The following is a 15495-nucleotide window of genomic DNA, read 5'->3' as shown; positions in this document are numbered from 1 at the left end:
ATTCATCCAGAAATATACTTTTTGTCGTAAAATACCTCAATATTTTTTCTATTGTGTCGTAAATAATTTATTTCCGTCGTCTATTCACTATACAATAATAAACTGTATTGTTGCGAGCCGGTGTGTACCAGTATATATGCCTGATTTATTTCAAATATTTTAATTTGAAAATAACTTCCAGTAAATACAATACCTACTTTGCGAACGTCAGAATACGCGTACGTTTACCGGGTGCGTCTCAAAAGTGGCTCACCCCTTTTTTGATATTTTCAGATAAAAAAATGACAATTGCTATGTTAGTATATGACAAAAATTAGAATTGATTGACGTATGAAGAAAAAACCAAAAGTTGAAATGACTACAACTTTTGGTTTTTAAATGGCACCCTCGGTATATATCTATTTTATTCGAAAGAAAATGACACTCATAATGACATATCATATATCAACTTTTGACATTTTCGCATATGGTTTATTTGAAATTGTAACATGCGGTTCATAACGACAATTTGACTAGAAATACCAAGTGTGTGGTATCAAATTATTCGTAAAAAAATGCTTTTTCCAAATATGGTAATGAACTACCCTCGTTCCATTTGAAAAAATTGAGATATGGTCAAAAATACGATTTGGGCATCTTTTAACCTGCCAGGACAAGACACTAAAAACATTAGACAATCAAATCTATTTTTCCAAGGCTACTTGCTTAAAAATTAGTGTTTTTAACACAGTCAGTTCAACAACATAATATATAAACAAACACATATAACAACATATGTTATCTATGATGATAAAGCATGGATATAAAGCGATAAGTGCCACGACTATTAATTGTATTGAAATAATAATTTTGGCACAATTATTTACTCAGTCTTCAATTTCTCTTGGTGTATTGAAAAGCGCTCATCAAAAAGAATAATACATAACCCCGATAATGAAAATTTTTTGACAACACCCTTTAATACTTTAAAATAAATTTATTATTTACAATACCAATTATTCGCATTTCTCAAATGTATAATATACTCTTCCATCTGATGGTTTCTGTGGTGGCGTAACAGGATGGAACATTTTCATGTCTTCAAAGAAATAAAATAATCCTAAGCTAACAGCCATCACACTCAAAAACTGAAGTACCAGTATACTGATAGGTTTGGGAAGATTAGGACTAATGTTAACACGATCCTCTCTGTATGTTTCATAGTCTACGTGAATCTAAAAATAATATGTTTTCTTTACCACTTTATTTACGACTTCATACATAAGATAAAGAATGGCTCACTGTTGTGAAATTATGTGTAAAAAAATTCAGCGAAAATTTCAAATACACCATGTATACAGGGTGTCCCAATATTCCGTAGACATAGAACTACTACGTATTTTTGGAATCAAAATAAGTTCATTGGACATAATTTACCTCTATACAAAAGGCTTCGTTTGTACGCTAGAGGGCTTTAAACTTTAAATAAATAAACAAATTTTTTCAGATATTTTAAGAACCGTTATTCCGATTTGAATGAAATTTTGGGTGTCTATGTTTTGCTAGGTGCTTTAACATTTGACTTTCTCAAGAATCAAGAAAAATTACGGCAATTAGTTGGCGAAAATATGGAAAATTTTATGTTAATATCACAAATTATATTTGACAACAAGCTTCATAAAAAGCTTAAGAAAATAATAAATTTTAAATTAATTAACATTCAGATTTATTTTTTACTGATGTCCTCTATCGGTGTATAAAGGTAAATTATGTGCATTAACTTATTTTGGTTCAAAAAAAAAACGTAGCTGTATGTATATTTTGTAGGTCTGCTTTGCAAAAATAAATTTTCCAAAAAAAATTTTCTCAAAAACTATGTGATGTGGCGTTTGACAAGAGACAAAAAATGTAGTAAATACTAGAGAAAACCCGCCATCAGTGAAGTTGAAAAATACTTCTACTAAAATTTATGTAGGGGTGGGGTAGTTTTCACCCTTCCCGTACTTTTTCTCGATTTTTGTGAAAGTAAAGTGTTAAAGCACTTAGCAAAACATACACACCCAAAATCTCATTCAAATTGGAATAAAATCGGTTTTTAAAATCTGATTTAATTCACGGAATATTGGGACACCCTGTGTAATGTAGGATAATACTTCTTTCTACTTGTAACTAGATATTCAAAATTATTCGAGATAATGTTATGGTCAAAATTCCTACGTACGGGTTCATTAAAGTTCCTTTTTAGTGCTGGAATATCATAGGGGTAAAAAGGATCTTTATTTTCAACCGACTCCAACGGTAATTCTGGATAATCGCCAAGACCCGATCCATTATCGGCATACGGTTTATACTCGGCTAGAGGAATACCGTACCTCGCGGCAGCTTTGGCTCTCTCCTCCTCAGTATGAGGGTAAGGCCTCGGCTTGAAATCCTTGTTCCAATCTTCAATATAGAAATTATGTAATAACGGATTGCCATTTAATATTATACACTTAACTTACGGTTTCTGACGGCTATTAACGTGCGGGGAGTTACTTTAAATAAAGAATTCACTAACTTTGAAGAAAGAACAAGCGAATTCATTTCGTATTATTTTTAATAACCCTTTTCAATTTAGACTTCTTTATAACCTCTATGCCTTTGTCTCTGCCTAAGTTGTCAAAAAATAGCCACAGAGTGGCATAGAGTAACTTTTTTCTCTAAGGTTATTAAAAAATTGGGAAAATCTGTGGAAACACAAATCATATCTAATCATATATACAAAAAATATTAATCATATTCATATTTTAATAATTGGCAGTTGGCGAACCTGCAAGCTGCAAGTAGGGATGACAAAATTTCTAAAAAATCGATATTCTATAATATTTTTTAAATAACATTACTCGAAATTCGAAATGTCGACTCATTTGTACAGTACGTCTGCCCGTTCTGTAGCTACGGGGTATCCGTGAGAGGGGAAACGATATTCTCTCCATGTTTTTCGTAAAAAATTAGACGACGCGTCCCATCAATAAAAATTCGACAAATTTGCAAGTAGCCAATAAAATGAGTGGACGGAGCGATTTGCGGTGACGAACTCGTCAAGTCGACGTATAAAATATATTGTTTATTTAAATGTTTTTTGTCCGCATTCCTTTCATAGACACAGATCCAGCAGACGTACTGTATATTCAGCAAAGGTAACATAGCAAAAGCCTGGCAAAAGCTAAAAACATAGTATATGTTATCTGTGATATTCGGTAAAATAACTGAAAAATAACGTACCTATCTTAATTTAACGAACATTGCAAATATTTATTTTTCCGCTAACTCGGTTTTGTTCTTTGAATCTTTCTAACGAGAGTATAATATCAGATAACATTTAACAAGAACAGATAGGTAGATTGTGAGCAAATTCTATCAAAAAATACAGTTCATAGTTGTCAAAGTACATAAGACATGGGTCATAACTAAAGATATGGAAGGAATTACATATCTCTGGTAATAACGTAATAATTATAAATATTTCCGATATTTTGTTTAACCAAATAAATTATAAACATAGACTATAAAATACTTTGATAAAATATAATTAGAAAATATCGATATATTTATCACCATTCGTATACGTGACCATACCTATAAAGTGTTGCCAACGGTATAACTTATTTTACCCTAGTCAAATTTCAATTTCAATTAAATTAAAACTTTCGTTAGTATATTCCAAGTATATTCTGTGATTAAAATCATAAAATAATAAATACAAGAATTAAAACATGCATTCTGCATGCCATAGCTGCATGCATTATATTATATATTAACATTAACTAATTATCATTAGATTTCATATGTATATGTAAACCATATGTAAACATGTTATAAACCAGTAAATTAACAAATTTGTTGAGTTGAATTGAGTTGGATGTTCTATTGTGATTATTGAAAACTTCATAAAAGCTTTGTCCATCTTATTAAATAATTTAGAAGATATTCGATATGGGTGTCGTAAATTTTTGAGTTTGAGGTTATTTGTTGTACACACTCAAATACGTTTAAATTAAACCAAAGTTAAACGTATTTGCTTACACTTGTAGACTTGTACAGCGTAGATGGTAGTCGTAGTAACCCCGCAAAACTTTAGATTATATACCGTAACTTAATTTGAGTATTATACTACCACCACTATGTCTGAATACGATAAAGTTCGTCCAGGCAAGCTTAAATTAAAAGGGGATAAGATCAAGTAAGTACACTGTATTCTATACATTAATTTTAATAATTATTATAGTCTCTATTCAATGCATATATTCCTGAATATTATAGAGATAATAATATTTCGTTATCTGATTGTTAGGGGCAAGAAAAGAAAGCATAAACACAAATCACACGAAGAACATACGCCACAAATCGATGCTGATACAATAAAACATGGCAATTGGTGGCGAATTTCGAAAATAGAAGACATTACTGGCCCTGTTGCTATCGAATTTGGAAAACATACTTATTTAAAAGCCTTAGATAATGGTAAATATATGAATTTGTAAATTGAACTTTGTTAAAAGTGTTATTTTTAGGATTATTCACACTTGGCGCCCCTCACAATGAAGGAGAAGGTCCGTCTCCAGAAGAAATCTTAACAGGTGTTTTTATCAGTGAAAGGAAGGTAGCATTTAAGTCAGGTTACAATAAATACCTGCGAATTGAGAAGAATGGGGTTGTTACTGGCCGTTCTGATGCTATCGGACCATCGGAACAATGGGAACCAATATTTCAGGTAAGACATAAATTTATATAGGTTTTCTCACATAACTTTTCACAACCTGACCAAGTAAGATCTATCAAAAGAAATCAAAGTTAGTATCAAGCATTTTTATAAACTCAAAATTTTTGTTTAAACGTGTCTTCCCAGTTTGTCTTGAATAACAATAAATTTATAGGATCAAAAAATGGCTCTGCTAGGCTGGAATGAATGTTTTATGTCTGTGGACGATGAAGAATCTGTTATAGCAAAATCGAAGAAAGCCAATGTAGAGGAATTTCTTACTATTCGATGTCACACTTTTAAAGAAGCAAATCCTTTGAAAGATGTGCCACAAGAGGAACAGGGAAGTCTTAAACAAGTTGAAATTAATTATGTGTAAGTAATCAATTAAGAGAAACTACAAAAAATTTTAAAAAATAGGAATTAATAATGATTTAATTTTAGTAAGAAATTTCAAAAGTTTCAAGATAAGAGACTTCGGTTGTGCACGGAAGACAGTAAAGATTTAAAGAAGGCTAAAGATGAGGGCACATTCCACGAAACACTTTTGGATCGTAGAAGTAAAATGAAAGCAGATAGATATTGTAAATAAAAATATAATAAAACTGTTAATTCTATGTATTTTTTTAATCTCTATGATTATTTTAAATTATTTAATATATTCTCATTTATTGAAAAATAAATATGAGTATGTCTTGCAAGTTTTGAATTTATTTTATGAATATGGAAATTCTTTACTTAACAGTTGTGCTACTGTACGCTGCGTATGAGGATCCAAATTAATATAATAATTAAACCTTATTTAACTTTCCTCCTATCTTACTACTTTTTAGTAATTATATTTTTTATTAAATGATTTTAATTTAAAAATAAGTTTCAGAATTAAAATAAATACAGAATTAAAAATACATATTTTTAATTCTGTAAATTTTGGTGTAGACAACTTTTAACATTGTTGCATGATTGTTGCTATATTTTTTACTGCAAGTCAAAATAATTAAATATTTGTTTTTAATTTTTTATAAAATCTTACATCGACTCATCCTTGTTTATCATATACCGTATAATAAAAAACGGCCTCCAGATGGCTTGGAAATGACAATCGATGACATTCCCCACTTAATTTTACGTATAAAATGACAGCGATCTTCATTTCATAGCCATACAAATTCAGTAATATACAGGGTGTTTCATTTAAAATAATCAATTATAGTTGAAAGTTGGAACCTTTGGTGTTACAACAAAAAAATAATAAAATTAATTTGTTTTGGTCATCTGCTGATGACGCTAACATGGTTAGCGAAACGCGAGTGCAGTAGGTGCAGTGCAAAAGTAATTGTTAATTCATTGGTTAGTTGGTTATTTGGTGGTGTTGGTTGGTTTTTACCTAAGGTTTTTACTAATTTATATTTGTTTTTTTAGATATTCATTGATTTTCTTTATTATTTGTTTGTAATTTGTAAGTTTGTATCATTGCTGCATGTGCTCACAAGGCAATAATCATAAAGGATAGAAATTAATATGGTGCGCGTATCTTTTTGTTTAAAAAGAGATAAAAGTTGTGTTAATACATTTCTTTAGTAAGCGTAGGCGTTTAGTAGCAAGTAGGCGTTTACGAAAAATGTCGCATCTAGGGTTGGAACTTTATTTTTCACAATTAGTTACTCATTTTACTACAGCTGCAATAGATTATATTTAGCTTAGATATATTATCTTCATTTCAGTAGTATACATGAAAGTTTTTAAAATAGTTTATTTTGTCTACCACAAAACCGGCAACACTGTATGCCGGTTTTTATTTTATCTCTTTGTCTGTAAACCGGTCGTTCATATTTATCTCTGTCGCATGCATTAAAATACAGACCACGCACGGTCCAGGATGGTATATCCATGCATTTTAGTGGCAGGATCGACATCATGACCCCCCGTTTTTGAGGTTTCAATTGGCAAATTTAAATTTGATATGAAATTTTGAGGATTTGTTGGGCTTTTTCAGAGCTTATTTTATGTTCTTCATATTCTACAATTATTGGTTTTGTTCAGAGGTAGTAAATCTAGAATATTGTGCTAGAACTTAAATTAACGGCGACTTTATTGCGAATTCTAGAAAAATACTAAAATAGTACCTATGTTGTGCAGCATGTGGTAATCTCGTACTAAAATCGAGAGAAGTAAGGGAATAACTGATATGAAATTCTAAAATGTACTTTCAATCAAATTCAATTAGAATTAACTAATTATACAAGGTGGTCCGAACTGTATTCCTGAAACTTCGCCCACTTCCCCGGCCCGTTGTTTCGCTTAATATCGCTGATTACATGCTTTACGATGCTGTGTCGTATATAGTGGCTTCGTTGTTTAGTTAAGGACACGGCAATCTACAAGGTGGACCAAACGGTATTCTGGAAACTTGGGCAGCGTATTCTGCAGATAAAAATAAGTAAAAAATTTCGTATAAATGTATGTCCTAAAATGCTGCGTTTCGGAGATACAGGGTGTAGAAATTTCCTTTTTATTTCGATTTTTTCCAAATAATTTATGAAGTAATGTCAATATTCGGATGAAAATTGGTGTCTGGAAGTTTTTCGACATTAGAAATTTGATTTTGATGTCAATATGATTCCTACTTGTAGAGGGCGCCACCTACATATTTTTAAGTGTTTTAAAGAGTGACAATTTAAAACAAAATCAACAAATTAGAGTCTATCCATCCTACACAATGACTAAAGAATCCAACGACAAATAACACCCGAGAGCAAATTGTGACGATGACACCAAACAGTGCGTAGCTTAACCTAGTTTTTCTTAACCTAGCTGTTTGAAGCAATATTTATATTTTTTGATAATTGTTTTGACTACGCCTATGGTGTATCATCCTAATTAATTACGAAAAAAACATATTAAAATGTTAACAAAGGTACAAAACTAGTATCGACGTATAGCACATATCAAGTACATATAGATGTTAATTGAAATTGAAGAATAATTATCGAATTCAATAAGAAAACGCTAAAAAGTTGGAGTGGACTGTTTATTTACCTATGAAACGTAACTCCTGGCTCTTTCTTATCGCTGCTGCTTTTACACTGAAAGCTGAACAACTAATCACCATTGTAATAAAGTTTATACAAAGTTTACTACACACAAACTATTAAAAATCGCTAAAATTGTCGCTGGTGATCAAATGATGACTCATTGTTTGCCACCAAAACAAAAAAAAAGGTCACAAATTCTGCTGCAGCCCGTATAGGGGCGTTACATGTCCTTATATTCTTTAGTCATTGATCCTACATTATATTTTAACACGCAATAAATAAAATTAGAATGGCACTGATAAAAAGTAGGTCATTTTAATCCCCCATCGTGTTCCACCTTAAGTTTGTTGATATGCCCCTTCAGTGAACTTTTTATTCAAAGACTAGAAATAAACAACTTTATAAATATGTGAAATTAATTTATTTCAACTTCCTAATGTAATTAATTATACAATGTCCAAGACTTACATTTTTTTTCCTTTGTTACCTAAAATTTCCAATTTTTTTTTTAATTCTATATATCCTACCGGTCAGTTCAATTTTTAATATTGTGACTTTTTTCCTCTTATTTATAATATGTATCATGGGTTTATTGTTTATAATTTACCTTACAATAATTTCGGCAAAGCAACATAGGCAACCGGTAACGCGGTTGCAGCGTAAATAAAAGTCAGTTTACTAAAATTACTGTAAGGACCTTTGTTAACACAGATTATTATCAGTATAAAATTTGAATTAATCTCCTTAGCTAGACCTCAACTGATCTCTGATTTAGTTCTTGCCGCTTTCAACCATTCAACAAATTCATCCAACATTACTGGCCCTTAAAAAAAAAACAAAGAAAAAAATCAGTGCTGGGCGATACTTTACATCCAAATAATAGTGAAATGGTGTATCTTTTAGTCATTTATATCGGGTGCGTCTCGAAAGTGGCTCACCCTTATAACTTTTTTTTTAGATAAAATAACGACAATTAGTACGTTAGTATATGACAAAAATCAGGATTGACTGACGTATTCAAGTGTTTTTGGTCACTTCCTGTTTCACCGGAAATGATTATTTTTAAATGGCACCCTCGGTATTTTTTTACTTTATTTGATAGAAAATGACATTATGTTAAAAACAATCAAGGAGCCTTGAAAAAATAGATTGGATCGTCTAATGTTTTTAGTGTCTTGTCCTGACCAGTTAAAAGATGCCCAAATCGTATTTTTAATCATATCTCAATTTTTTCAAATGGAACGAGGGTGGCTCATTAGCATATTTGGAGAAAGCATTTTTTTTACAATAATTTGATACCACACACTTGGTATTTCGAGTCAAATTTTCGTTACGAACCGCAAGCTATAATTTCAAATAAACAATATGCGAAAATGTCAAAAGTTGGCATGTGTTATTTTCTATCAAATAAAGTAGAAAAATACCCAGGATGCCATTTAAAAATCAAAAGTTGTAGTCATTTCCGGTAAAACAGGAAGTGACCAAAGACAATTGAATACGTCAATCAATCCTAATTTATGTCATATACTAACATACCAAATCTCGTTTTTTTAACCGAAAAAACGAAAAAGTTATAGGGGTGAGCCTGTTTTGAGACGCACCCGGTATTCACTCACCGGCACGCAAAACGGGCACCATAAAATTTTCATGTATTTTATAGTTTTATATATTGTGTTCTAGTATGGTCAATTTGTACCTAAATTATTTGACTTTTTAATATCTATTTCTAAATTATAAATGAAAGTTGTGTATGTCAATTATACAGGAAAAAATAAAACGTTGATATCTTGGTGAAAGTTTGTAACACCCTGTGGAGTAAGATACCAAAGCAAGGAATTTAAAAATAATTTTTTCATCTAGGTGTACCTTTTCTCGATAGTTTGTTTTTTGATTCATCTTAATAGCTTTATTTTTGGAGATATTCGCTTTTGAAGAAGACACTAACATTTTTTTTTGAATTTATTACATTAAGTCATGCCTTTGCTTTTGGTCTTAGTCAGCAGATCTATAAAATAGTGTTTATGATTTATGTAATGTCACTGTCTTTGAAAAATCATATTATTATTGTCTGTTAGGTAGTCACTCTAGCAGATATGGCTTTAAGTCAGGAAGGAGCATAATTATATCCATGTATTCATGTATGGTTTGGTCTGGTCGTTTGGTAGGAATCTAGGGTGGGGATCTTTGACAGTTTTGTTTGACGATTCATTTGACACATTTGAATTTGATTTGAAATTTTGTGGATTTGTCAGTCTTTACGGAGCTGTTGTTATTTATTATTTATTCTACTACTGATAGTTGTATAAAGGTAGTAAATATAGATGGAAATTGTGGCAGAACTTAAATTAACAGTGACACTATTGCGATTTATCGAAAAAAACTATAAAATAGTTGGTTGTGTAGGGTGCGGTAGATCTCGGTCAAAAATCGAGTGAAATAATGGAACAACTTTTCGCTAGTAAGTGACTATATAATATACATACGTGTAGTAATCCGATCATTTATGAAATTCACTTAAATTAACTAATTATATATTTTTTCTTGCATTTTTTGCTTTTATTTACTACTTGTCAAAGATTAGATGTCAAAGAATTTAGATACGTCAATTTGACTTACCTGCTTCAGTAGCGTATCGGCTGTTTGTGTTAATAATTATTATAACTTATCTATTTTTATTAGAATTTTATATTTTTATAACAATTTTAATAACTACCAACATTTATTCACAACGTAAAATAAAAAAACAAATTATCGAGTCTACCCCATGTCTACCCTACATCATAGTTTTACATTAGAATGGCACTGATAAACCGGAATTTGAGTCGGCCATATTTGAGTCCCATCGCGGTGGACCTAAGATTTTTTATATGCTCCTTCCTTAATCTTTTTATTCAAAGGCTAAAGTTGATATCTGCCATGATCAATTAAAGCAGCAATAGCCGATACTTCAGAACTTATAACCATCTCTACTAGAGTAAACGTCAATAAACAATAATAATATGACTTTTCAACAGTGACACTACAAAAACAATAAACACTATTTTATAAGTGTGTTGATGAGGAATTGAGGATCCAAAATCAATGCTAAAATTGGTGTAAATTGTTACTGTCTTATTCAAAAGTGAATATCTCCAATAAAAATAAAGCTATTGAGAAGACGTACCAAGACGATAAAATTATTTTTTAAATTCCTGCTTTGTTAACATATTCCACAGAGTGTTTCAAACTTTCACCAAAATATCAACATCTCGTTTTCCTCCGTATAATTGACAGATGGAAACTTTAATTTTTAATTTAAAAAGAGACACTAAAAAGTCAAATAATTTAGCTACAAATTGCTTAAAAAATCATCAAAATCGGCCAACTAGAACAAAATATATTAAACTTTAAAATATATCAATATTTTAAGGTGCTCATTTTTCGTGCTGGTCAGTGTAGAGGCTTTACATAAATACTTACATGCTCCATCTACATCATAATTCGAAAGATCATTATAAATAGTTCGCGAGAATTCCAATATGTTGCACCACTGATCCTTATTGATTACTTTGTACTTTGACTGGTCGAGGAACTGACTGAATTGCGTGTACAGAGGCCAATGTTTCCCAAGAAGCAGCTGGAGCATGGCTTTTGCTGTTTCCATGTCCATGCTTCTTTGATCCTTGTCCTGCAAAGAAAAATGTAGAGTAATTGAAGTTAAAGTCTCTTTTTTGCTGACCAAAGGCTTATCCGTAAGTGACCTACTTTGTTTACGCGGCTTCCGAACGGCGGTTCTCCGGTATAGAGGGCTATTCACCTCATATGACACAGAGTATTGTAGCCAAACGATTAGACTTTTACAAATTGTAAGTTTTGAGTTAATTGTAGGACTATTACAACTACAATTTAAAATTATTGGCAAATGGTATATAGAGTGTCCCAAATAAATAAAAAATATCAAAGTTGTATTTTTTTAAATGGAACACCCTGCATGTTACCACATTTTTAGTTTCTACGATTCAAATAAAGGTAAATTTGATTAAGGTTTACTCACACTTTAATCTTACCGTTTTTGAAATATTTACGATTTTATTAAAACGCAGTAACAATTTTAATGATAGGCATATTTAAGTTTTTAAAACCCTATACTGTACTGAAGTTTTTCTATTTCTAAATTTTATTTTGCAATAATACAACCTTATACATAGTGTCTAAAAAGCTTAAAGCCCCGTTCTCAGAACAGCGACTGTCGCCACGTCAAAAGAACGGTCCGCCACGTCAAAAGAATTGGTTCTTTTGACGACACGTGAGATTTGTACAAAATTCAAACAGCTGTCAATTTTAAATTTAGTACAACTCCCATTGGTCGTTTGAAGTGCCAATTAGTGTAGCTGGCGACACGACGTGAGAACGGGGCTTAAAGCCTCGTGCTCAGAACGACGTCGTGTCGCGGGCGACACAGTTTGACATTTCAAACAACCAAATAAATATAATATATACTAAATTTAAAATTGACAGCTGTTTGAATTTTGTACAAATCTCATTGGTTCTTTTGACGTGTCGCTGGCGACAGTCGCTGTTCTGAGAACGGGGCTTAATGGAAAATCAAATGTATTAAAAAGAGATAAAAACTGGGTCGACACAGTTCTTCTATGCGGTATTGTCGGATTTTACATCAAAATCTCAAACTGCACAAGTAGGCGTTTGCGAAAAAAAATGTTGCCTTTAGGGTTGTTAACTTTATTTTATTAACTATTCATTTTACTACAGCTGTAATAGATTATATTTAGTTTAGATACATTATCATCATTTCAGTAGTATACATGAAAGTTTTTAAAATAGCTTACATTTTTCTACACGCATTTTAACGCTGCTAAACAGCAATAACTTCTTTAATTTAAATAGAACACCCTGTATATTTTAGGCGAATCAGATGCACAATTTAATTGTCTATCAAATTGTATTATACCATTTCTTACGTATCTCTTCAAGTTTTCCCAGAAAATGCATTTTCTTATAATTTATAACTCATTTATCAATATACCCATGGAATATTGACATTTTAGATTGCTTTTTTAAATAACAAATTTATAAAATGTACAGATGCTAACAACGATAATATTGCTAGCCATCAATTTTTACAAAAAGAGAAGTAATGTTTAGCTAAATTTAATCTTTGTAAAAGAGTGTACCATTAATTAAATATACTACCATTATTTCAGCCAAATATATATTAATTACATACTTAATTGTGTTAGTTAATTACTGTATTTTCACAAAATTGTGAATATTTAAAAAACGTTAAGATTTAGGTGAGTTAAACTTTAATTAAACTTATCTTTACTTTACTGATAGGAACTAAAAATGTAATAATATACAGGGTGTTCCATTCTTGTAAAAATATTTTTAAATTAACTAATAGTCCGTCAACAAACCCAAAACTTACAGTTTTATAACAAAACTATTGTTTTGTCTACACTGAAAAAGATATATGTAAGTAAATTTACAAAAAATAATATGGGCATGTTACAGCATCTTTAATAAGCTACTTCTAGAAATCTATTATTTTTGTGGAGTTTCACAAAATAAAGTAATTTTACAAAGTAGTTTAAAGTTAAAAGTTATATTTAATGATTACCAAATGATGCTATGTCTGCAATTAGTTCTGTGTTTACAAATGAAGTTTAAACCACAGATACAATTTTGTAATAAAATTCCATGTTTTTTTAACGTCACTAAACACAATGCTATAATTGTGTTTTTTCTGCAACGTTATGTCTATTGTCTAGACAGGATGGACAACCCTCTTGAGAACTGCCATCAGTTTGGCTTAGTTTGTTTAATTTGTCTGTTTTAGTTGTACTACTTAGTTTGTCCATTACCGACTACTTAGTTTGTCCGTTTTGTCTAGTTGCTTAATTTGTGTTTTAGTTGTACTTACCCTGGCAAAATCGTAGGCATACCGGTAAATCGCTTTAAATGTATTCTGATCACTTAACAGACACCGCAAATAATCTAGCCGATACTGTAACTTTTGTATCGAGTCACACTGCATCTCACTTAGCCCCTTCAACCATTCCTCTTTAGTAAAAAAGCCCATCTGCCTGGCCTGCATTTTGTAAGCTAAAACTAACATGACCACGTTCTCGGGCTCCACCCCGATGTCCTCGCAGAACTTCTCCATTCCCTCAGGCCCCAGAGAGTCGGGATCGTCGGGAGTCGTGTATTCCCTGAACCAGGCTAGGCATCTCTTTTGACTAAACGACGTTTCCTCGAGTCTGGAACTTCTCCTAGAACTAGAACATATGAAGATACAGAAGTATTTTTAATAAATAATGCACGAACACCTACTTTGTGTTCTCCATATATACAAAATTTAAGGTTATAATTATGTGAAGTGTTTTTGGCAATAGATTTGAGATCTATTTTTAAATGACAACGTCTAATAGCCTTGGAAAACGTAGCAAAAAAAAATCTTGAATTAAAACACAAAACAACTAACATTAGATAACTTTTTAATGTTTTTATAACTTAAAAAAATATATATTTATAAATAATGTACAAGTAAATTAGTGACAGCATTAGATATATTACATAATTGAGAATAAAGCAGCTCAAATCTAAACCAAGGTAATATTATTAGAAACAATATTATTATAAATGTTTTGGTCCATCTCGTAACCTTGATATTGACATTCAAAGGTTAATTTAATTAATGAGGTTAAGAACACTAAATTCTGTACCTTTTTACAAGTACATAATTTACATCATAGATAAATAATATTTTTAAATAAATTAATCAAACTCAGATTAACTGTTATACCAAAAATTTCAACATGGATTAGATGTATACCAAACACATAAAAATGGCAAAGGTCCTAACTAAAATTATTGAAAGAAAATAACTTCATTACCTAGTTGTGTTACGTTGACGCTTTGAAGTGTATCTTTCTTCATCATTCGAAGCCATATCAGTTGTTGCCCTTCTTTTGCTGCGAGGCATTTCAATATTTTATATATTTATTATATATTAATGGCTTGTGCTAGAAAAAAAGAATCCTTTCACTGTGTTTCAACTCTAATCAATATATTATTTAAATCATTATTTATATCTTCCAGATAAATGTACCATCTATTAAGAAAACAAAACTAAACAAAAAACACTAATTACCAGTTTTATGAAAATCTTTATTACAAGGTATATGATACTTACTTGAAAGCTTCTTTGGAATAATTTTCGATACAGCTTTCAGTTTAATAAAGAAAAGTTAATGTATTTTAAATAAAAAAATTCTCATGTGTGTAGGTACTAGATACTAATTTTTCTCACCTGTTACTACTGCTCAGGTGCATTTAAAAACGTCCGTTTGTTAATCTAGAGGAATGATGAATTTGCAAATAAATAAATAAGTTACTTTAATTGTGGCTATCTAAATTTAATAAATATTTTAATATTATTAATTATTCTTAAAACACTTTCCTAGTTTTGCATTTCTAACCTTGAATAATTTTGACAAGCATTGTCGCCAATCAGAGGAAAATAAAAAATAAAACAGTTTTCAAAAATATTTGTTATTTATCGGGAATATGAGGGAATATTCATAAATAAGGATAATGGTTTTGGGTAATTACCTAGTTTTGTTAATCGGTTAATACTGAGGGTGGTAGTTAATAAAATATAAATCAATACTGTTGTTATCGTTATTTATTTTATATATGATTTGATAATAATTTTTCAATAGATTCTGTGGTAGCTTACGT

General features: G+C 30.7%; 3 protein-coding genes across 5 annotated transcripts; 1 reads left to right on the top strand and 2 right to left on the bottom strand.

Annotated features, from left to right (window-relative positions):
* Window positions 1-934: 934 nt before the first annotated feature.
* On the bottom strand, window positions 935-2655 carry LOC115879723 (NADH dehydrogenase [ubiquinone] 1 beta subcomplex subunit 8, mitochondrial). Its single transcript, XM_030896688.1, has 3 exons — window positions 2481-2655; window positions 2201-2421; window positions 935-1214 (listed from the first exon to the last, which is right to left on the bottom strand). The coding sequence occupies exons 1-3, from the start codon at window positions 2560-2562 to the stop codon at window positions 996-998; spliced, it is 522 nt and encodes a 173-aa protein (XP_030752548.1). The 5' UTR covers window positions 2563-2655; the 3' UTR covers window positions 935-995.
* A 974-nt stretch (window positions 2656-3629) lies between these two features.
* LOC115879693 (protein FRG1 homolog) lies at window positions 3630-5421 on the top strand. The gene is made up of 5 exons (XM_030896638.1): window positions 3630-4201; window positions 4313-4482; window positions 4533-4732; window positions 4896-5095; window positions 5165-5421. The coding sequence occupies exons 1-5, from the start codon at window positions 4143-4145 to the stop codon at window positions 5310-5312; spliced, it is 777 nt and encodes a 258-aa protein (XP_030752498.1). The 5' UTR covers window positions 3630-4142; the 3' UTR covers window positions 5313-5421.
* A 2849-nt stretch (window positions 5422-8270) lies between these two features.
* LOC115879697 (DCN1-like protein 5) lies at window positions 8271-15255 on the bottom strand. 3 transcript variants are annotated; one of them, XM_030896660.1, is made up of 6 exons: window positions 15065-15254; window positions 14948-14980; window positions 14649-14777; window positions 13676-14030; window positions 11215-11422; window positions 8271-8578 (listed from the first exon to the last, which is right to left on the bottom strand). In XM_030896660.1, exons 3-6 carry the CDS (start codon window positions 14735-14737, stop codon window positions 8511-8513), a joined length of 720 nt encoding a protein of 239 aa, XP_030752520.1. In that variant the 5' UTR covers window positions 14738-14777; window positions 14948-14980; window positions 15065-15254; the 3' UTR covers window positions 8271-8510. The 3 variants fall into 3 exon arrangements, with proteins under 3 accessions (XP_030752520.1, XP_030752512.1, XP_030752526.1); XM_030896652.1 differs by lacking the exon at window positions 14948-14980 and having other exon boundaries at window positions 15065-15255; XM_030896666.1 differs by lacking the exons at window positions 14649-14777; window positions 14948-14980; window positions 15065-15254 and adding an exon at window positions 14086-14364.
* Window positions 15256-15495: the final 240 nt, after the last annotated feature.

Source organism: Sitophilus oryzae, unplaced genomic scaffold, assembly GCF_002938485.1.
Source record: "Sitophilus oryzae breed Bouriz unplaced genomic scaffold, Soryzae_2.0 scaffold_1067_pilon_pilon, whole genome shotgun sequence".
Taxonomy (NCBI): domain Eukaryota; kingdom Metazoa; phylum Arthropoda; class Insecta; order Coleoptera; family Curculionidae; genus Sitophilus; species Sitophilus oryzae.
The sequence above is the reverse complement of the archived record's forward strand: the minus strand, read 5'-3'. Positions and strand labels throughout refer to the sequence as shown.